The 23,758-nt window shown below is 40.5% G+C and overlaps 3 protein-coding genes across 3 annotated transcripts in view; 1 reads left to right on the forward strand and 2 right to left on the reverse strand.

The window, feature by feature from the left end:
• agap1 (ArfGAP with GTPase domain, ankyrin repeat and PH domain 1) overlaps window positions 1-3,055 on the reverse strand; it is a 166,483-nt gene extending 163,428 nt beyond the window's left edge. Inside the window, 1 exon segment of the mRNA XM_072683772.1 lies at window positions 1,814-3,055. Within this exon segment, the coding sequence (XP_072539873.1) occupies window positions 1,814-1,976 (163 nt within the window). The 5' untranslated portion in view covers window positions 1,977-3,055.
• A 5,056-nt stretch (window positions 3,056-8,111) lies between these two features.
• Window positions 8,112-10,887, reverse strand: faimb (Fas apoptotic inhibitory molecule b). The gene is made up of 4 exons (XM_072682925.1): window positions 10,774-10,887; window positions 9,846-10,074; window positions 9,540-9,589; window positions 8,112-8,261 (listed from the first exon to the last, which is right to left on the reverse strand). The coding sequence occupies exons 1-4, from the start codon at window positions 10,885-10,887 to the stop codon at window positions 8,112-8,114; spliced, it is 543 nt and encodes a 180-aa protein (XP_072539026.1).
• A 3,143-nt stretch (window positions 10,888-14,030) lies between these two features.
• On the forward strand, window positions 14,031-22,424 carry ccdc80l1 (coiled-coil domain containing 80 like 1). The gene is made up of 7 exons (XM_072682926.1): window positions 14,031-16,337; window positions 16,882-17,038; window positions 17,141-17,277; window positions 19,015-19,166; window positions 19,335-19,438; window positions 20,978-21,061; window positions 21,500-22,424. The coding sequence occupies exons 1-7, from the start codon at window positions 14,607-14,609 to the stop codon at window positions 21,790-21,792; spliced, it is 2,658 nt and encodes an 885-aa protein (XP_072539027.1). The 5' UTR covers window positions 14,031-14,606; the 3' UTR covers window positions 21,793-22,424.
• Window positions 22,425-23,758: the final 1,334 nt, after the last annotated feature.

Genomic DNA, 23,758 nt, shown 5'->3' on the forward strand with positions numbered 1-23,758 from the left:
CCACTGTTTAAAAGCATTTCCTACTTCAATGCAGCAATCAGTCGATTGCATAATTGCTCTCCTCTCGTCCCTTTCTATTCCCTCTCGTCTCATTTAATACTCTGTTCCAGTCTTTCGCCCCTGCTCTTCTCTATCCACTTGTCACTCAAATCCTTTTATTGTTCTATAAAAAGAAATACATTTTTCTTCTTCATTCTTTATCCTCCCCTTCTTTTTCTCTCACAGACTTCACTCTTTGTGGGCACGTCTGTCCCCGTCTCTGAACGCCATTCATTCCAAATCATTCCAGTGGATGTCCCACAACTCATGGGTCAGGGATCAGAGGGTGTGTCCTGTATCAGTTTTCAGCTGGGATTTGCCATCTGTTAGACCCAGGGGACGGAGAGGAGTCAAACAAGGTGCCATAAAACTGTACATGCAATCCTGCACAAGCACTGAAACCTGACGAACATTGTACTTTAAAGAAATGTGCCATAAATGCAATATCTTCTGTAAAACGACATACACTTGATCTGTCATTTTCACACAATGGATGATCAAATTTGTAAATTGTTCGCATTTTTATCTGACACTTTCATAGAAACAGCCTCTACTATCAGGAGCTAGCCTAGCTTGGGCCTGTTTGAATAAGGAGGCGTGGTGGTTGTGACAGGTTGCCTCTGTCAGGACTGATCCTACTACGTGCCTGAGCAGGCCAAGTCCCATTCCCCACAGTCTACCGTACCTACACAATTTTTACTAGGGTCAAACACTCACCCACCCACCAAGCTCTGGCATAAGGTCTGACAATGACCACCCACCCAGTAAGTGAGGATTACGAATGAGTTGTACAGCAGATACACAAAAGAGCTGATGGGTTTCAATAAGCATGCACACTACAAAAAGCACTGCTTGGCCAAGCTGAAAACAAAAGCAGTGTGTACACAAAGCACAAGCTTTTTAACTACAGCAAAAACTCGAACATGAACTGGCCAGACATGCTGTCCTGTCAGAACTGAAAATTTATATGTAAATGTGTACACAATCTTATTCCACACTGATGGGCTGGCAAGGCATACCACTTTATCTAATTAATACAGAAGATGAATGGCTCCAGGGAAATCTGGGGACGCACTGATATGGGAATTCTGAGACAATCCTATGCGCATGTCCGCCGATGAATAAACGGAATAAAATTGGGACAAACTTTATCTGGATTAGCCTTATGGAAAAAGCAGTACAATGGAAGAAATGCACTAAAAAAAAATCTGCTATGCTGGAGTATGATAAAAATATCAGGGAAATGTAAACATCTGTTCAATACAGATATTTTAAACAAATATCCTGCCATACCGATACGATTCTGAAATGATTGTGCATCTATAAGTAAGTCACACTGGAGACTAATCAACACAATCAGTCTGAGTGACTCAAACCAAAAGCAGGTGCATTTGTTCAGTGTAATCTACAAAACAACGTGTGCAACAGACTTAGTGCTGCATGTGTGTGTGTGTGTGTGTGTGTGTGTATGTCACAAGGTGTAATGGTCATGACTGCCCCTGCCCATCTGCTTCAGAGCATTAAGCCAATTAAACCTGTTCCAAGCCTTTCACAGTAATGCAAGCCCTTCAGGAAAGTGAGAGAAACCAACAAACGAACGTGGTGAGAATAGAGCAGGTCGTTTAACAGAGCTCCATGCGTGCTCGCTAGGAGGAAACAAGCCCTTACTGACCAAACAGGCCTTTTGAAAACAACAGGGGAGCGAACAATGAATATGGCCATGAATCATTGTAGGAAGTGCACCAAGGATGCAAACTTCGGTAGGCTCGCTCACCTTCGATGGCGATGACGTGCTCCCGGATCTGGTTCTGCAGCAGAGGTTCATCAACCCGCTCCAGGAGCTCGTAGATGGAGTAGATGTTGGGATGGACGGACTCGAACCGCTGAATCTCAGCCCTGATAGCTGCAGAATTGGCGAGGTGCTGCTGATAATTCATCTCGCAAACGCAAGTGCTCTTTGGCTCAACGAATGAAACTGAGTGAAACTGAATGCGTTTACGTTTATGCTGCGTGTGACAGACCGCGCCGTACCAGCCTAAGCCATCCTGAGCGAGCTACAAGCCTAGCTAACTCACCGTGGGTCTAGCACAACACTGCCCAAGAAGGCTAAATTTCGTTCACAACACCGACAGCGGCCAGATATGGAGACGTGGAAGGAGTTCGCTATCTAGTGTTACTTCAGTCCAGCAAAAGGCTAACGAGCCGAGTCCACTTAGCTAGCTAGCTTCGGCTTCCAAACGCGCCCGTGTGGCAGCAACGTTTCCACACAGCAGACCCCAAAACAGAACAGCGGACGGCGGGGGGAGGTTGAGAGCTCTCCCAGTGTAAAACCGCGGCTGGAGGAGCGACAGTCGGAGACGGTGAGCTCGGCACAGCTTCCCCATATCCTCCACTCCGCCTCCGGAGCAGGGAAGCGATAGAAAAAATGTCCCTCTAAAAACCGAGAGTGTAAAAACTGCAGAGCCCGCAAATCACCGACTATTTGTCATAACTGGCTAACAGGCTAGCTAAGTTGAGAGAAAGATAAAAACAGGCCCTCTCAACCGCTCAGTCCGAGGAAAAGAAAGTAGCTACAACCCACCGGCATTATTTTAGCTTCAAGCTGCGATTAAAGTAACGCGAACAATAAGATAAAGTACTCGTAGCGGGGAACCGGAGGGCGAACCAGAGAATTAGCTCAGCTCGGCTTTCTCTGCTCTCTCGGCTCCTGGTCGCTAGCGGGCTTTAGCCGCCGCAGTCCGTCAGGTCTCTCTTCTTCGGCTGCCTTCTAGCTCATGCTGGCCGAAAACAGCCACACCGATACCGAAACTCGTTTTCCCGAAGGCGGACCGCGCACGGCCCCTACACAGCCCAAAGCGAACGGGACAGGTGTCTCTATCAGCGACGCTGTTTTCATTTATTTCTCGGTCTCGTCCGCAAACTCAGCAGCGCGTTCCCCTCCGCTCTTCTCCCGGCCGTATTCCTCTCTCACATCATTGCGCGTGCTCACGCCTCCGGACGCTTCCCCCTGCCTGGAAAAGTCGTCGACGGCGAAGGCTGCGCGAATCCTGCGCAGTGCGTTCAGTTCAGCGCGCGCATCGCAGAGCAGGGGGGGGCGCTCGCGACCTGAAGCGGCTCTTTTGAATGCTTTTGAGCGTTGGCCTAAATTATAATTATATCATTATACCTGCCGTCTGTAGTCGGGGGTTTAGCAAGGCGTTAGGGCACTTTTCTTTTTACACACTGCTGCAAAAATAAAAAAGGCATTCAACAACATTAGAGGTGCATTAATTAGTGCAGCCTATTTCATCTCTGTATATATATTTGTATATTTGTATTCTGTATTTTTTTTTTGCTTATATTTCTATATTTTCATATTTTTATATTCTATTCTTTAACTTAAATGTAACTTATTCTATTTTTATTTTCTTCATTTTTATTTTATTTTTCTTTTGCACTTTTGCACTTTACTTCATTAAGTTAAGGTTTAGTTAAGTTTAAATGTAGATTTTTATTGTATAGCTTGATGTGGGCAGACTGTCAAAAAAGCATTTCACTGCAAGTTATACTGTGTATGACTATGTATGTGACAAATTAAATTTGATTTGATTTGATTTGATTTGAAAATGTAGAGGTGTGTGATCTGTGTGACGCAGCATTAGATCAGCCAGGGCTTTGCTGAGCTTGGTCGTATGCTAATTTCAAATCGCGTCGTAAAATCGCTCACACATAAGAATGCCACCACAAAACGTCTAAAACAGTAGAGGAACTTCTTAATAGCCAACATCCAGCATCTGTGAGCAAAGGGAACTGAAGTCTATTGAGTTTTTCTCTTTCTCTTTCTTGGTCTAAACCTAAAGATACGAAGAATGACCAGTACAGGTGCTGTCATCAATGTGTACTAAACACACAAAAATATTTAATCAAGTAAATGACTAAAGTGTAACCTGGTACATTTATTTCCTCACAATTATACCTAAGTAAAAACCTCTGGTGTTAATGTTACTTTAAAAAAATGTAAAGATTTGTAAAGTTTACAAAATGTCTGGTCATCCGTCAGTCATACAATGAAAAATGTAAATAAAATGCAAGAAAAAGTAGAATATGAAACAAATAATCTGCCGACAGCTTTTTGTTAGCCTTCATTTACCTTTAATTTATCGCTTAGTATACTGCTACACACAGCAGAGCAAACCTTGTTATTTGTTTGTACATGATATCAGATTATCCCCCAAAATCAATTTTCACCTCATCAGGTCACTCACTCGCCTTAATTTTACAAGTTTCACTGTGCACTATTGGACTGTGTCGGGGAAGGAACCACAAACCTTCCTTGAGCTTAAAGCAGGAAGGTCAAGGGTTTGTGCTTTGCTGGGACAGCTCGAAAAAGGGAGCTGTTTATTGTTTAAGACTTGGCAGTAAGTGTGTTTTTGCCTGTAGAAAACACCACATAGTGCTGATATCATCATCTTAGGATATTTGAAAATACCGATTTTACGGTTTGTATTACTAATGTTCCAAATTAGAAACACACTACTAAATAGATTTCCCCGTACCCTCTACATTAAGCTTCCAGGTCTGTCACAGACTGCGAGGAGGCCGGATGTAAAAGCAAGACTTACTTTATTACAACAAAACAAAACAAAACAAGAAGTGTGAACCAAAGCATGGATGTCCAAAGCAGCAGAACCAGAGAACTAAACTCAAATACAAAACATGGGCTAACCAACAGGCATGACCATCAGCACATCCGTCAAGGCGATGGGATATTGTACACTACAGATACATGAACAGGACAAGATGTAGTAGCAAATCCAGTAGACATGGAGAGACATTTCCACAAGGAGACTACATGGGCACTTCCAGGTAAATTCCATGTAGACATTAACCATACATACAATTTCTTGTGCAAGCTGAACCCCCAGTTACTTCACAGCACAGTCTCCTCCCTAATTGGCATGGGACATACCACTCTGAAGGTTGCATTACTAAAGGAGGTCCTTAAATATTAAAATGAACAACATTAAAGATAACAATGATGTATATAACATTTATAGATCTATTTATATGGCTATAGCTCAATGTTCTACTGGTATGTATTAGTTAACTAGCCTTCAATTAACCTTTTTTTCTGCACAGGTTCTGTTGTGTTTTTTCCCCCTCACCTAGGTTCACTGTGGATCCTTCCGGCTCATAGAAGAAGTACCTTCATTTTTTTTGTCTTATTACATTCTTTTACATTGTCCAGTCTTTTGAATTGTACTGTCCTGTGAGAGTACCGATGATGAGTCAGATACTTTAGTGACTTTATCACAAGGACTGACTAAAGCAAAAGGCAAAAGAGTCATAGACAGAACAGTAATCATCTGGCAACGATAACCAGAGGGGTGGGGCTAGATAAGGAGAAGGCGGTAACATGGAGGAGACACACTTAGATAAGCACATGGTCCCCAGCTCAAATTAGCGATGACCTGGAAACTACAGACATGCGAGTAAGGTGGGGCTTTACTGAAACCTTCTCCCCATCTCGTACTTATCAAACCTAAATCTAAAGAGCACACACACTTTGAGCAGTGGGCAGCCACCTCAGGGCTTGGAGAGTAATTGGGTTAGGAGCCTTATTGAAGTCCTTAGCTGTGAATATTGACATTGAAGAAAGCACTGTTTCTTCATTTCCCTTAACATCGCTTTCTGCCAGTCAAGGAGATCAAACGATAGACTGTATCAATGCACCTTTTGATCCCATGTCTGCTTGTCTAACATCTAGGCAATGGCTGCCCCATTTTTTATTAAAATAAATATAAATAAACAGTAAGTAATAAAAACAGTAGTCAGAATGTGCTATGTTCAGTAAAGTTACTCAGGTCACTCACTCACCTCATCTGCAAGTGGTTCACTGTGCACTATATTGTATTTGTATTTGGGAAGCAACCACAAGCAAAACTAGGTATTGCATGAAAACTGTCAATACAGTACTTTGGAAATAGTTACATTCACACACACACACCATATTACAATGTAATGTTATTTGTATTTATTCTAAATAATGTTTAAAAAAGTAAACACTTCTTGCCCAGATACACACTTGGACAAATTTGTTGGTACCCCTTGGTTAATAAGAGAAAACCCACAATGGTCACAGAAATAACTTGAATCTGACAAAAGTAATAATAAATAAAAAATTCTATGAAAATGAACAAATAAAAATCAGACATTGGTTTTGAACCATGCTTCAACAGAATTATTTTAAAAAGTAAACTCATTAAACAGGCCTGGGCAAAAATGATGGTACCCCTGAAAATAATGTGACCAAAGGGACATGTTAAATAAAGGTGTGTCCACTATTTAGCATCACAGGTGTCTGCAATCTTGTAATCAGTCAGTGGGCCTATATATAGGGCTACAGGTATCACTGTGCTGTTTGGTGACATGGTGTGTACCACACTCAACCTGGACCAGAGGAAGCAAAGGAAAGAGTTGTCTCAGGAGATTAGAAAGAAAATTATAGACAAGCATGTTAAAGGTAAAGGTTATAAGACCATCTCCAAGCAGCTTGATGTTCCTGTGACTACAGTTGGACATATTATTCAGACATTTAAGATCCATGGGACTGTAGCCAACCTCCCTGGACGTGGCTGCAGGAGGAAAATTGATGACAAAGAGACGGATAAAATGAATGGTAAAAAAAAGAGCCCAGAAAAAACTTAGAGATTAAAGGTGAACTTCAAGCTCAAGGAACATCAGTGTCAGATCGCATCATTCGTCATTGTTTGAACCAAAGTGGACTTCATGGGAGATGACCAAGGAGGATACCATTGTTGAAAACAAATCATAAAAAGCCAGACTGAAATTTGCCAAACTACATGTTGACAAGCCTCAAAGCTTCTTGGAGAATGTCCTATAGACAGATGGAACTTTTTGCCAAGGCATATCAGCTCTATGTTTACAGACGATAAAATGAAACATCAAGAAAAGAACACTGTGCCCTACTGTGAAACATGGAGGAGGCTCTGTTATGTTCTGGGGCTGCTTTGCTGCATCTGGCACAGGGTGTCTTGAATATGTGCAGGGTACAATGAAATCTCAAGACTATCAAGGGATTCTAGAGAGAAATGTGCTGCCCAGTGTCAGAAAGCTTGGTCTCAGTCGCAGGTCATGGGTCCTGCAACAGGATAATGACCCAGAACACACAACTAAAAACACCCAAGAATGGCTAAGAGAAAAACATTGGACTATTCTGAAGTGGCCTTCTTTGAGCCCTGACCTAAATCCTGTTGAGCATCTTTGGAAGGAGCTGAAACATGCCGTCGGGAAAAAGCACCCTTCAAACCTGAGACAACTGGAGCAGTTTGCTCATGAGGAGTGGGCCAAAATACCTGCTGAGAGGTGAAGTCTTGATGACAGTTACAGAAATTGTTTGATTGCAGTGATTGCCTCAAAAGGTTGTGCAACAAAATATTAAGTTAAGGGTACCATCATTTTTGTCCAGGCCTGTTTCATGAGTTGTTTTTTTTTTAATAATTCTGTTGAAGCATGGTTCAAAATCAATGTCAGATTTTCATTTGTTCATTTTCATATAATTTCTATTTATTATTACTTTTGTCAGATTCTGATTATTTCTGTGACCATTGTGGGTTTTTCTTTCATTAACCGAGGGGTACCAACAATTTTGTCCACATGTGTATATACATATTGCAATTTACATAGCAGGCCAGCTAGAATTCTCTTAAAACCTAGTGTTTAAATACAATTAGATGTCTAGAGTACTTCCTGGAATTATCATTTGTTTTTATGTTACTTTGTTCACTGCATATGAGAAGGCATTTTGCATTCAGAAAGGTAAACACTCAATAGAAGCTCTGCAGAATTTAGCCTATGCAGTATACACTTTTAGGAATGTTTATTTTCTACTAAAACAATGTAAACCAAAAAGCTATTTTAATGCAGTTTTTTACTTGTTCTTTATCTAGCTTGCTTGTTATGAAGCACTGCAATAAAGTAGCCTTCAGTAGTCTTCTGTCCTTTGCCATTTGAGTTCCGAAAATCAGGTCTCTAAGTCTTGACTTGCGAAGTTCCATTCAAGTCCCACCCTTTTATTCCGAGGCCTCCGTAACCCGTGTGCCATCCACAAACAGAGAGTGGTTTATTCCTTTCCTCTTCTTCCCAGTGCTGGTAGCTTTTATGCAACACTCATGGTCCCCCACTGCAAAGTGTGTTTCAGTGCCTTCATCTGAAAACTCCCCCTGTACACAGTTAGAGAAGTGAACCACAGAAAATTACATACATGCACACAAATACATCACATATTTGCTGATATATTAAAATGTGATTCACAATTTATTCCGCTCAGCCAAGCCATGTTTTACACCTGACTTATTATTACCTGATTTAGTTTTAAACAGGAAATGCTAGGCCTATGTTGCTAACAAACACTGGACATAGACTGTCACTAATCTTATATCAGTAAATACATATCAGAATCTTTCGTATCACAAATCAAAAGAAAATCTTAGACGATCTATAGAAAATAAATACTAAAACAGCACAGACCTTTTTCAAATGTTTACAATAAAAATTAAACTACAACATCCTGCTTTTTAGAACTAGTCTGCTGTTAGTCTGGACTGAAACGTGCAAAGCAATACCACTTACTCTACTAAGGTGAGTGTGGTTCTGGTTACTCCCAACTATTCACCTAAGTCTAAAAAATGTGTTCTAAACCACATGGATTTGTCTGTGCAGAACCATTGAAGATCTGTATGTGTTTTGAGTGGTTTGATTGGTGACAGTCTAGGTCCAGTGTTTGATATCAACCTAGCCTCGCCTAGCATCTCCCTATGTAAAACAAAGAAGCAAACTTCAGATACTAAACATGTCTTGACTATATTTAGGATAATAAATGTAATAAATCATGTTAAGGTTTTAAACAGAACCATTGCCTTTCCTAAAGAATCCTTAAAACTCCCTTTTAATAGTGTACTGCAAGAAAAATCAAATAAACACAGTCTTCCTAAATGTGCACAAATGCTGTGTTATTTGCCTAAAGATTTGATTTGCACTTTTGAAAGCCTTCTGGTCAATAATTGTATTGTAACTTGTTGTTGCTGTTCTATAGCTTTCTCATCTTACAATCTACTCTGTTCCTCATTTCTTTTTTTCTTACAAATTCACAATTGGTTAAAAAAAGCATTCTAAAAGTATTCAAAACATGAATTTTATAACATATAAGAATGAATTTATAAATTTATCTTTAACCAAATGAAATTTATTTTACTGAAAACATTGATACCAACTTTTGAAAGCTTGTTTCTTTAGTTTTCCACTGACAAATATAACAGTCGCTTGTGTCTTTAAAAACTTCTCTGCAGCATTGTCAGCATTGTAGAACTTCAAGAGCACAACTAAAGAAGCAGACTTCCGACACTGAGTGTTTTAAATTAGTAATTTTTGTAAAGATTTATGAGCCATTTCATTAAAACCATAGATTAAACAGTAACAGGTAAATTCCTTAAGTATCTCACCGTGGTTTCCATCTGTTGCCCATTGCACCACACATCCATGCTATCTTTCTCTGATAAATTATAAAAACAAGGATTATTTGAACTAACTGGTTTTTAATTTGTCATGTAAAACACATGTTAAACACAACATATTGTTTACAGCACATGTACTATAAACAGCTAGAATGATCTATATTGTCACTGTCAAACAAAAACATGTCTCTCCAAAATGTACACACACCTTTAAACTTGTTTATTGTCAGTAAAACAGCAATGCTTTGTCAATGACAGACAACTTAATTATGAGTAATAATTTTCCTCTCTTACCCAGTACAACCCTGCAGTCTGCACCATCTAGTTTCAGAAGCCAGGTTTTGGATATTTTGGAACGGTTGTCCAAAAATGATTGGAGGCTTTTCCCATTGATTTCCAGAGTGTACTCATAAACAAAGCCAGTAATTGCCTCAATATTTATGGTGGCTTTGGCACCTGTACTTCCAACTGGAAATGTCTCCTTGCCCACCAATTTGAACATCCAGTCCCTCCTGAAGACCTCCTACAAAATGAAATTAAACAAGACAAAAATTCAGTGAACATGTAACATTATTATACTGTAACATTGTTAGACTAGAAGGATTATGTAACATTAATAAACTGTAACACTGTTAGAATCAATATGTAACATTATTAAGCTGTGACACGGTTAGACTGGAATGAATATGACGTTATATATTCGGCTGCACCTACAAGATTGACATTGCAACTACAAAATCTACATGATCTAGATAGATATATAGATGTTTTCCCCCAAATGTACTACTATTTTACCATATGTATAACTGCTTAAAACATCAGTGTAGGTTCACTGATGACAACTGCTCCACACTAGAGCTGTTAAGCCATGTGCGTATCTGTGACCAAGAATGAACAGAAAGCTACATTTTTACAGCTATAGGTTCTAATTCACTGTAAGTCACTGTATTGTTTTAATTTGACCTAACTTTCATTTTTCTACAGTATTTTATTTTTGTTATATACGGTGTGATCCCTAGTTTGTGTCATAGTCTATAAGTGTATCCTCTGTGCACCACTGAAAACAGACATTCAGAATGACTTTGTTTCAGTGCAGAACATTTGATGGAATTCCCCTTTAAGGGCAAACCTTTGTATATGAATAGCATGCTGGAAGGTGATTAAATATATTTTCTAGACATACAGACAGGCAAATAAATAGATAATATACATTATAACTCACTTTTCCATTGATGTATATGACACGTTTCCCTGTGGTGGTTCCATGTTCAAATTCAATCTGGTAAATCCCGTCACTCAGAGACACCTCCCACATCCCCACCACATCTTTTGACATTCTGCCTAATTAACTGCACTTCCACTGATTTTGTGTGGTTCTCTCTGTACTATTTTCTGAGCAGTGTCCTAGCTGAATCCATGACATAATTACAATCTTTGTAGTTCTTAATTGCCTTCTTAAATTCCTCTGAGTGCTGTGCGGAGATGTGTCCTATCCTGTGCTCACTCAGCAACAAATGCATTAGTGCTAAGAGGCTTACATTAAAAGGCCCAGTGTGTGTGTGTGTAGCTAGAACCATATGTTCATTGGAGAGTGGTGGCCATTCAAATTACGGGGAAATGCTATAAGTAGATTCCACTGATTTTTACATTTTAAGTTTATTTATAATTGTTTTGATGCAAGCAAAATCATTCAGTGGTTTGATGTAATATGTGTCTGAAATGCTTCTAAAAGCTACATCACAGAGAGGTTTTACACAAAATAGTTACAAAAGCTTCCCTTGATGCCAGAGTCATTGTTTTATTTCCCGAAAAATGTTCTACTATTTTACCATTGTTAACATATACATATAACAGAAGGTCAGAACATCTGTGTAGGTTTACTGAACTCATTTAGATGGTTGCACTACTCTAGAGCTGTTAAGCCATGTACATATCTGTGACCAAGAAAGAACAGCAGGGTAAGTTCACTCAAAACTGTGTTTGCATGTAGTGTAATTTCACATCTCTAGGACGGCACAGTGTTCTAACTGTCAACTCATCATAAGTCACTTTATCATTTTAATTTGACTTTTTGTTTTTACAGTATGGTGTTTTTTGTAATTACTTTTTGTGTTGAATATGGTGTGATCCCTAGTTCAGATCATAGATGGTAAATTAATCTTCTGTGCACAATTGTGAACAAAGACATTCAGAGTAACTGACCATTTGAACCATTTTAATCATTTGAACCACTGAACTGAATTGCATATGAATAGCATGCTGCAAGGTAATTATACACATTTGTCTTCGGTTTCAGTCCCTTGTCTTGATGGAATGCCAGATACAACCATAAGGGAATGATTTTGGGAAGTGCTCTCCTAGGAACACAATTTAACATATTTGTGAACTGTATATTTCAGACCAAGGCAACCATCAAAATGTAACCTCTTCTGTATTGTGTTTTGGATCCTCCTTCACTACAATCACTACCAGCAGATGGCAATCTCTCTTTCACTCTCATCTATCACCTGTTTCCAATATACAGTAACCATGGGCTTGAACACTCCCAGCCTTGCATGTGATTCATCCAGTGCCATCAAATGTCTCATCAACACGTGTTTCGATGCTGGTAGCTTTAACCAACCAGAAATATTTACTCACTTATTTCTCTTGTTTAGATTGTTTATTCCATGATAATGCCTCCTGTAATGCATATGGGTGTGTGTGTATCTTCATATTTGTTTCCTCCTAGTCAGGGCTGCAGTAGATCTGGAGCCAACCAAGAATACTTAGCTGCAAGGCAGGAATACTCCCTGGAGAAGGTGCCAAGCTATCATAGGATACCTTGGGTCAATTTGTTATAGCCAGCTCACCTACCATGTGCTGGATAGTTGCCTGGGAAGCTGGATAGAAACCGGAGTATACAGATAAAATCCTTGTACCCAGACATATTGAACTCCACACAGAAGATGAAATGAGGAACCCACATACCCAGGGCATTTGGAACTGTGTTGCATACGCACTACCAACTGTATCACTGTATCCCCTTATAATCATAAAAATGAATATACATTCAAGATTTCAGTCTCAGTAGAAACATACTGTTTCATTGTTGAAACATACATTTTATTAGGAATAATAATATTGATCTAAGTTAGCATTATTAAACATTATTACCCACTATGGTCTTTGCTACTTTATATTACTTTATATTTTACTATTTTAATTTTATTTTTATAGATAAAAATACATTATCTACTAATAATATTAATGTTTAATATTGTCACTTGTAACTGTTTCTTCTTTAAAATACCTAAAGACAGAAATGATCACATTTCAAATTGATATAAAATATCAAAACTTCACATCAAATAAAACTTTATTTGTAGTACCAAAAGAAGTTAAAGACGTTGATGGTGGTCCAATCATATGATAACACGATAACCAGTTGGGAGGCACTCCCATTCTCATAACACCTTCACTACGATCACTCTAGAACATCCCACAAAGTTTTCCCTAGATTTCCGAGATGCTACTACCCTTTGCCCAGTACCCAATTATAATGCCCTTTTAGACATTAGTCTAATTGCGTCCTTTGCACATGACAGTTGTTTTGCACTCTGCTACAACTGACTGGTGTGCTCGCTGATTTATACATGCAACAAACTCTGTCACATGGCATCTGTGACGTCTTTGACTTCCAAACCAGTCATGGTCATAATGTTCTGATATGACCAGGGGACGAAGGATAGTAGCATCTTGGAAACCACTTACTATGTGGGATGTTGTACAGCTGCCCCTTACATATTGAGTGCCTCCCAGTGGTGTAACAGTGGTGCCCCAAGGGCCATTGATGTCAGAGGGGAACGACAACTCTGGCAAATGGTACCTAATACAGTTCAACACGCTAATGTCGCTAATGTCATCCGAGCCAAGGGTGATTATTCCCACTATTAGGTAGGTGGTATACATATGTATACCATGTAAACATATATACATATTAATAGAGATAGAGATTTAGAAGGATTTGTGCAGTGCAGTTTGTGTGCAGTGTAAGAGATAAGAAAGGACATGGCACGAATCCACTGTGCAATCCGGAAAGGGGATAGCAGGTGGCTAATAAATAATGATAGAAATATTTGTAAATGTAGAATGTCCAGGGTATTGTTCTATGCTTTGTCTTCTTGTCTTACATTAGCCAGTCAACTTATAGGCTAGTTTAGTGTACTGGGCTAGTAAATCTACTTGTAAACTAGTTAGTCAGGATAGTTTAAATCTACATGGCTAAAGTAGCCCAGAAGTATGGCTAGTGCACTCAGTCATTATGTCTAGCTACTTGAGTCTACATGCATTTACTTGGCTTCTTCTAGACTCCTTACACCAGACGCTTTGTAACGGGGCCACGTAGCGCATGCGCGCCAGCAGGGATGGGCGGAGCCGAGAAGCTGCTAGCCAATCCAGCGCTGCAGACGAGATTCGACGGAAAACGGGTGGGAAAGAAAATGACGCGTGCTGAGAGCTCTGCCGTTCCAACGCGAACCTCCTCCGGTCTCCACTCGTTCCTGTAATGCGTGGACCTTAGAGGGCGGTGAGAACCGATGGAGGCTATGGTCCCGTTCAGAGCAGCGAGATCTTTCTACGCCGTCAGTTGAAGAAGAAGGCGAGCAGACAGACACAGGCTCTCCTGGTTGAACGGGTGAGTTTCTGCCTGCTTTCCGTGCAGTGTTGACTGGGCAGTTGCTGTTTCCCCCCACGTACAGTTTACACGCGAGTGTGCAGCACTCTTCAATTGGGGAGACTTCGTTAGACCCCAAAGCGACCAGAACAAGAGAGAAACTGTTCGCACTGAGTGGGAATACCTCCGTGTCGTTGACTGGACACCTATGTGATGTTTGCTCACCTCCATTTGACTTTTTTAAAAACGTTTTTGGACTTCCAGGCTGGCGTTAGGAAATTAGCGTGGACTGCTCATTGTCTGGGAAAGTTGTGTAAAATTGGACCTTATCCTAAAACAGGCAGATAGGTGGGCCGTTTTCGATGCCTAAATAGTGAATACTCGCCCATAACTGCGCTGAAATGAAGCTGTTTGAGGTACATGTGGTTTTGTGTGTTCTGGTATGGACAGCACACGCATCAGGTTTCAAGTCGTCAGTGGGCACACACTTAAGGGAAACACGTAACCATGCAGGCTCCCAGTCCAACAGTATTGTCAGCGGTTACATGGCCAGTGTTGCACAGTCTGCAGGCAGAGCTGCAGCCGTCTCAGGGAACACAGCAGGACTTCCTCAGGCAGATCAAGCTACAGATTCCTCCAGATCACCAACCAAGAGAGTCATGAAGGGACGCAGACCTGTACCAGCCCGGAAACCTGTCAACGTCCCCCCTCCAGACACCAGTTCACCCCGACAGGGTCCACAGGTGTCCTCGTTCCGTGTACCCAATGGCACCAGCTCCATAAATGTCCTGGCTGGTTTTGCGGGCAGAAACCGGGTGCTGGTCATTTCGGCCCCCCACGAGTCGGACGGGTACTACAGGCTGATGATGACCTTGCTCAAACCAAATGTGTACTGTGAGATGGCGGAGCGACACATGCAGCAGGTTGTGATGTTCCATGACAAGAGTGAGATGGGGGGCAAAGTCAGACGCGTCAGCAACCAGGGCTCTGTTGCAGAGGAGCCACTCGACCCGGATGTGGTGCCCAGGCTGATGAGCTTTCTGAAGCTGGAGCAGGGGAAGTTTGCCATGGTGCTGCTGAGGAAAACCCTGCAGGTGGAGGAGAGATACCCATACCCGGTGCGTCTGGAGGCCGTGTATGAGGTGATCGACCAGACGCCCATGCGTAGGCTGGAGAAGGCCAGGCAGAAAGGCTTTGTAGAGAAGTGCAGGGCAGCAGGAATGGAGGGGCAGGTGGTGCAGTCGGTTGAGACAAAGACAGCAGGCTCCAAGCCCCAAGAAACACAGAACAATGAGAGGCAGAAGGGGGCGAGGCCTACGCCTCAGCCTACCAGGAGTTCAACCCATCCCACCACGGCCACCACCACCACCAGCAAAACAACTACAAGACCAACAACCACATCCATAGCTACCACAAAACTTGCGACTACTGCATTCATAGCCACAATCCAGCCGACTACAACTACTACTACTACTACGGTCTCAACTACCCTACCCACTACCCTGCCCTCAACAACCACCACCTCCACCACTCTGCCCACCACAGCAGAGCATACAGACCCACCTACACCATCACACAGACAAAAAGACCCAGTAAGTACCTCTGAACTCCCCAGCCAACCGAGGGATCACAGTAATGCAGTAACCTATCCCTCTATTACCTCTGACTTCATCCCCCAGCGCAGAGATAAACACAAAGACCGCCCAGATAAAGTTTCTCCTGGAGCCTCACCACCTCAGGCCCGCAGACGGAAGCCCATCAGGGACAAACTCCCAAAGGGGAAAAATGTAGAGAGAGAACAGATGAGTCAACATGCAGCAGAGCGGGAGGCAGGAAAACCTACCGAGGAGAGTCTGATGGCCACTAAAGCAGGTAAGACCATGCCTGCCAAAGCTGAGAAGAAGAAAAAGACAGAGAAACCGGAGAAACCCGTGAAGAAAAACATTTCAGAGAAAAAAGCACCAAAAGCTTCCAAGGAGGCAGAGGCTAATCTTCGCAACAGAAATGCACCAAAGAAAACGAGCAACTTGGAGGAAAAAGACTCACTTGGCAGACCCACAGAAAGGCAGCCTGACCCCAAGAGATCGCTGGAGACATTTCTGAGTTATTTTGAGAAAAGAAGACGTCTTCTAGTGAGTAACTCGAATCAGAGCGTGTGCGTGTGCGTGTGCGCGTGTGTGTGTGTGTGTGTGTGTGTGTTAGGCAGGCATTTCTACAGAGTGGATAATGCTAAGATAAGTACATCATACAGAATGAGTTGGAGTGAAGTGCTTGGTTCTAGAGATGCTTATTGAACGTGAATGAGTCACAGTGATTATATTTGGAATCTGAAATCTGAAGCATTTATTGCCGCTACATCACAACAAGTATTACATGGTGAATCACAAGTATAAATCACTTGGAGCTTAGAGAATATTTTGCCCAAAAACAGATCTTTGAAAATTCATTCTTGGCAGCGAGGTACATATATGTAGGGTGTTATGTACAGTATATTTGTATAGCAGACATTACAACCCCTCCTTCCTGTTATCACTGCAGTGAAAAGTTAGTAGATTCTCCACAACACAAACCACTCTGAATGACTTTGTTTATATCTCAACATTAGAAATGTTGTTAACTTGGCCCTGAAAATATACTGGTAAAAATCTATGAATCTTTTTTTATGACTATTTGCAGGTAATAACTGCTCCCAATGAACAGAATCGCATGTACAGTCAGCAGAGGGATGAGTATTTGGAGCAGGTGTGTGACATGGCTCTGCGCAAAATCTCCATCATCACTATTTTCGGGCCCCTCGGCAATGGAACCATGAAGATAGAGCATTACCAAATGGGTAAAGGGTGGATTTCTCAACTTCTCATCTGTTTGGTGTCAGTATTTGGAACGTTTGCCATATTCAAGTGGTCTTTTGTTTTGTTTGTTTTGTGGTTTACAGAGCAGGACAAGCCTGTGCGAGGCCTGCCAGACAGTGACCTCATCAACCAGGAACTTATCACAGCTTTCCGGAAGGAGCTTGGCTTGGTTTACAATGACTTCTACATGGTGCTGACTGACTTTGACATTAAAGTAAAGGTTTGTTTCTTTTATTTCATGCAGTCGAAGGGATAGAGGTGTGGGGTAAGATAAATTACATTTTTGGAAAGACAAATAGCTAGATTTAGAATCGAGATTCGGTTGCACCATTTACGCATCGTCATTAGTTTGTGCTTTGTAGTATCGTTTTACTAAATTTCAGTTGCAACACCAGTCCACATGTCCTATCCTAGCTTGTAACAACCAGGGTTGTAAGACACTAGCGTAATATATCGTGGTATTATATATTGTTTTATTATACTGTATTGATTCTTAAAAACACAGCATTAATTCTGGTTAAGAATGGTGGCAGACAGTGGTTAATTTTGTGTTTGAGTTTAAACCTTGACCACTAGGGAGCAGTGTTGTACACTGTCTGTAGATCCCTTTTCTGATTGCATAAGAAGTACATTTTTCTATTACCCAGATTTTATGCATGTGACGGTGTTGTTTTTTTTATATATACTATAAGTTTACCTAAAATTAGATTTTTAAAAAATTGACAGGTTCTTGCCAATACGCATCCCTCATAACAACTAACTAATGCATACACAGTCCCTTCAATATGACAATGACAAGTTCAGAACTGATCAATACACATGTTGTCATTGAAACACGGAGAGCAACTTTTTAAATAAAATGTCCTTGCAGCAACTGAAAGTGCAGCTTGTTTTAAATGCAGACCAGAAGCATCGGTCTAGACAATTCCGTATCTGAGTCTCACTGAACTGAAGATGTGGATGTTTAGCATCTTGCTTGCAGCTGTAAGTTTCAATCAGCATCATGATAAGAGCACAGCCCACAGAATTCAGGTCAGGCTTTTGTCTTGGTTCTGCAATTCTGGGTAGTTTCCCCTGCGCATATACCTGCTAAGGGGGAGGTGTCGATATTTTAGGTGGGGTACATGCAGACATTTCTTAGAGCACAGTACATTAATTCCAGAAGCATATATGATGTTAAAATGTTATTATTAATCTCTCCTACAATAATAATTTAAAATAAAGATCTACATCTTTAAAAGACGAAAACGTCTGGTTGAGCATAATGCTCACCCCAATCCAAATAAGCTCACTGCAGTGCAGTTTTGTCAAAAGGATTGTTTATTTAAAAACAACATAAAATAATTATTTATATAACGTATAAATGATTTGAATGATGAAGCAACAGTAACAAGCAGTTAACCAGTAATGTCAAGCCATCCATGAAAGACTAGATTTATTAGAATAGATTCATTATTTCATTCACAGTGGTGGGCCCTTTTACCCAGATGGATTGGCTGTGGAAATTTAATGAGATGTTTTTATTTTTCAGATTTATGAAGTCACTGGTGCTTGCATGTTTCAATTCAGTGAGATTTCCTGCCTTTACTGAATAACAGTATATTTGGAGGGAAGTGTGGTGCTTTTACCCAGTGTTTTATACCCCACTGTCCCCACGGAGTAGTAGACTAATTATGTATCCCATTATTGAATGGATTTATTTACTGTGTCTTAGGGCTGTGAAAAATCGGGTCACCCTGATTTTTCTGTGGCCACTGTCTCCTGATCTGTAGGAAAAGAGTATTATAAATGCAGGTTTGAGAAAAATGTTATTGTTCATTTCTATGCTTATGAACCTCACATTTGTCAGACACAACTAATTGGACAGCACTACGTATCCAGCTGGGTCATATTTATTAATCTATACTTTTAGGTTGACATTTAGGTTTAAATGTTCTGTTCCATCCTTCTGTTACAGCAAGAGTATGAAGTTCCCATTATCATGAAGGCAGTGTTTGACTACATCGACACCTTCTCATCACGTCTTAAAGAGATGGAGCTTCAGAGAAAGCTTGGAATTGCTTGCAAGAAAGAAGACAAATCCAGATCTCTTGAGAATTTCCTCTCCAGGTTTCAGAGGATTTTTGTTTTTTAGCTCAAATTTTACTCCCCTACTGGCTGATTTTACTTTTTTGATACAACCATGAATGACCCAATCCCATTGTAATTGATCAAAAGTTATTCCTGAATATACTTGTGTTCACTTGTGTGTTCTTATCTTATTCTTATCTTTTTAAGGTTTCGCTGGAGGCGGAGGCTACTTGTAATCTCCACCCCTGACCATGAGGAGTGGGCCTATCAGCAGCAGCTTTATGCTATGACAAGTCAGGCCTGCAATCTGGGTAAGATTATCAAAAAAAACAAACAAAAACAAAACATCACATTATTGTATCTGGAAAACAAATTACTCTTTGTGCAAGCCAACAGCTTGAAATTAGATACAAACCTACAACTGTAGCGGCTGTGGCTGATCACCTACTGATCTATCTAGTCATATGTTGCCATAATTAACCTAGAGAAAATGGCCAAGGCACCACTAAGTTGTTTTCTGTGCTGCGTTCATGTACAGTTGTGCCATTAACTTTGTCAACTTTCAAGTCAGTTAACATCCTTTACATCCTCCTGCACATTGGAACTCATTCAATCCTTATGTGCTCAAATTATAGAGTGAAATGTTAAATGAGGCATGTACAGTACATTGTGTACACTGTTATGTTTTATTTTATTAAGTAGAAATTGTGCGCTATGTTTTGTAGACAAAAGCCAAATTAAAGTCGAACCTCTTACACAATTCAGACATGTCACGTTAACGGGGTGCCCTTCCTTTTGCATATGACTACTACAAGCTGGGACTGACCATAGAAGTTACCATTTTTGTAATATCACATCTGCTATGCAAGTAACTATTTGTGTGTGAATACATTCCAAAAAATATTATGTATAGGTCATTTGTGTGGAAACAGTTTGGTTTCCGGAAGGATGCCACTCAACAGAGTACAGTGCTGTGCAAATTATGTCATAGAAAAACATTGCAACAACTTTATTTTACCATCTCAAACTATAGAAGCATTTTTTATAGCAACAGCATTTTAAATGTAGCCCCAAAAAACATCGGTCCACCTCTATTACCAATACATACTGATACTTTAACATCTTACTTTAAGGTTTTTACCATCTTGTATCGTATATTGACATTTCTCTTAATATCATAGTATAATAGCATAATAACATTTTGTTGTCAAATGGCCCAACCCTACCATTAACTGTTAACCAAGAAGCCTGGTGGAAGGAAAAAGCCCACTCGTGTGCTGTTGCTGAATTACTTCTGATTTGAAACAGCCTTTTTCTGCACAATGAGCTCCTCTTCAATTGCACAGTCTGTTGTGCCTCAAAGGGATGGCACTAATGAAATAAAGATGAATGTGTGTGGGGTTTTTTTTTTTTTTTTTTTTTTTTTTAGATCTCCAATGTGGTGACTTTCTTTTTTTAGCTATCGGTGAGGGGGGCATTCCTAGGAATCCTTCCCAACGTTCTCCGTGGTCCAGTAGGATCTGTGGGTGTCTGGGTTGTGCATAGCAATCCAGCAGAGACCACTTCCTCTCCAAAGCATGACAGTTTGACTGATGCCCTTGTAACTTTTTAGGATTCCTTCCAGACCAAAAAGAAACAACGGACATCTTTGATTCCTATTACATTCCTGCTCTTGACGCGGAGAACACAGACCGAAACATGTTCCTGTAGTCTGTGTTCAGCATGGGCCAGAAGAGAGGAGGGGGGGTTGGGGCTTTGCTCCAGTAGATGATCTTTATGTTGTGTGCTCTTACTGAGCTAGGTTAGCCCTGTGTTTGTGAACACCTGGTGTTTCTCATCTCCTGCTGCAGGCCTGCGTCACTTATCTGTGCTGAAGCTGGTGGGGAAGAACATGGACGATATGGGTGGTGTCTTGGAGCTCTACCCAATCAACGGTAAGGCTGGCATCCGAATACGTGTAGCATAAAGTGCATTGTGCAGGATCACACCTATTCAGAGCCTTTGTTTTAACCACAGTGTTCAGAGTGCCATCTGGTGACCTCAAGGCACCATTATTGGACATTATTGCCCAGCTGGCAGCAATAAGGACATTCTCAGGACTTAAATAAGAGTTTAGAGTCTGCAGTGTAACCATTTTACAGTGGAGCATGAAAACAGAACAAAACTTAACTATTACTGAAACGCTCGGATCGGATCAGCATCGGCTGATACTCAGCATTAAGACATCCTGATAGGATTAGTTTAGTTTATCTGCAATTTCAATCCCCAGTGATGGAGGAGGAAGGCGGATAAAGGACTCCAGGAGAGCATAAAAAAGGGGGGGGTTGCTTGTTATTTCTTACTTAACCCACCTGTCCCTCCTCCTATCAAAGGAAGTGCAACTATGGACCGCGAGGATATTTCTGCTACACTGGTGCGTGACATCAGGAACTACTTCCAGGTCAGTCCAGAGTACTTCTCCATGCTGCTGGTGGGGAAAGATGGCAACGTTAAGTCCTGGTACCCGTCGCCCATGTGGTCCATGTCCATCATCTACGACCTGATCGACTCCATGCAGCTCCGCAGGCAAGAGATGGCCATTCAGCTTTCTCTTGGCATGCGCTGCCCAGAGGATGATCACCATGAGGGTTATGGTCATGAGGGCTATCACCATTACGGTTACTGAAAGGTTAATCGAAGGGACCTCCTGTTTGTCTGTTTGTCCTGTGAGTGATGAGTCAATCATCCTCCTTTTACAAAGCAGGTTGACTGGCAGTAAAATAACAGCTGTGGTTCAAATGAATTCTTACCAAAGACAGCACTAAATATAATATAAGGTATTGCTGTGAAAGTGCCCCCCGCCTTCTTTCTGTGCTTGTTTGTATTAGATGACCCATCCTTGTACTTGTCAGTGCTTTTAGCTTCACAGTTTATAGGAACATTGGCTGTGACAGTATTTTCCTGATCTTTGTGTTGTTTGAATGTATTACACTTATACGGGTTTTTTATTTCTTATTTCACTGTTTAGAATAAACCATTTGTAGAATGTTAGTCTCAGATCTTTTTTTTATTTGAGTTTATTGAGTTTTATTTGAGGCCAATGCTTAATTTAACCCTAGTTTCTTAAATCAGATTTCACATTTCTACTGCCCCCTAGCAGCTGTGGCCTTGAACTACAATAACCAGCATTTTTGGTGTTCAAAGTGAGTGGTCCCACTAAAGAAAAGACCTTGGGCTGAAATGTTTTGACAATTAAACTGCAACTCTTTATTATTGACACGTGTTGGTACCCCTCGGTTAATAAGAGAAAACCCACAATGGTCACATTGTCAGAAATAACTTGAATCTGACAAAAGTAATAATAAATAAAAATATCTATGAAATAATAATCTATGAAAATTTACCAATGAAAATCCAACATTGATTTTAAAGCATGCTTCAACAGAATTATTTAAAAAAGTAAACTCATTAAACAGGCCTGGGCAAAAATGATGGTACCCCTGAAAATAATGTGACCAAAAGGGACATGTTAAATCAAGGTGTGTCCACTAAGTAGCATCACAGGTGTCTGCAATCTTGTAATCAGTCAGTCTGTATATAGGGCTACAGGTAGTCACTGTGCTGTTTGGTGACATGGTGTGTACCACACTCAACATGGACCAGAGGAAGCGAAGGAAAGAGTTGTCTCAGGAGATTAGAAAGAAAATTATAGACAAGCATGTTAAAGGTAAAGGTTATAAGATCATCTCCAAGCAGCTTGATGTTCCTGTGATTACAGTTGCACATATTATTCAGAAATTTTAGATCCATGGGACTGTAGCTTATATATATATATATATATATATATATATATATATATATATATATATATATATATATATATATATATATATATATATAAATAAATAAATGCCTCATAGTGTATGATGTGCAATGTTCAGTGCCGGCCAAACAGCATCTAGTCTGATTTTTGTTTCATCAGATCCAAATAACGTTTCATTTGACCTTGGGCCTCCCGCATGCTGCAGGCTTTAATTCTCTTGATGTCATAGGTGTCTTGATGGACTCCCTCACTAGTCCCCCCCTCCACAGCCAGTCAGACTAAGTAGATATGTTTTCACTTTGATATTTGGCAAACATTCCTGTCAAAAGCCAAATTACATGGGCCATGATTCCATTTATATGCACTGTAAGTGTAGTCATTCATAGAAAGCTGAGGTGTTTATTTTTTTTAAAGGAGGTTGCCATTACAAATTCAAGCACTGTTTGTTCTTTAGATTTTTCCCCAGTCCTTGGGCACTGGCCCATTGAATAATCCATCCCTGATGATAGCATGCACTTGCCAACAGCACAGTGGTATGCCAGCAACAACTAACACAAGTGTATTATGTATTTACAAGTTTATTTAGTAAATCTAAACAAAATCTGTAACAGCTGTAATGTGAATTCATTGAAATTGTCAATGTCTGTCACTGAAAGGCAATATAATTATATGCATATTTTTATACTGATACAATATGAACAGCTGTGTTTTATTAGCGTACTTGTGCTTATTCAAATCAATTGTGCTGTAAAACTATGCTAAAAAACCTAAGCTAGCCACATATCAGACATTTTACAACATAGTCAATAACAGGCATTATTGCCATCTC

Source organism: Salminus brasiliensis, chromosome 7 (assembly GCF_030463535.1).
Source record: "Salminus brasiliensis chromosome 7, fSalBra1.hap2, whole genome shotgun sequence".
NCBI lineage: Eukaryota > Metazoa > Chordata > Actinopteri > Characiformes > Bryconidae > Salminus > Salminus brasiliensis.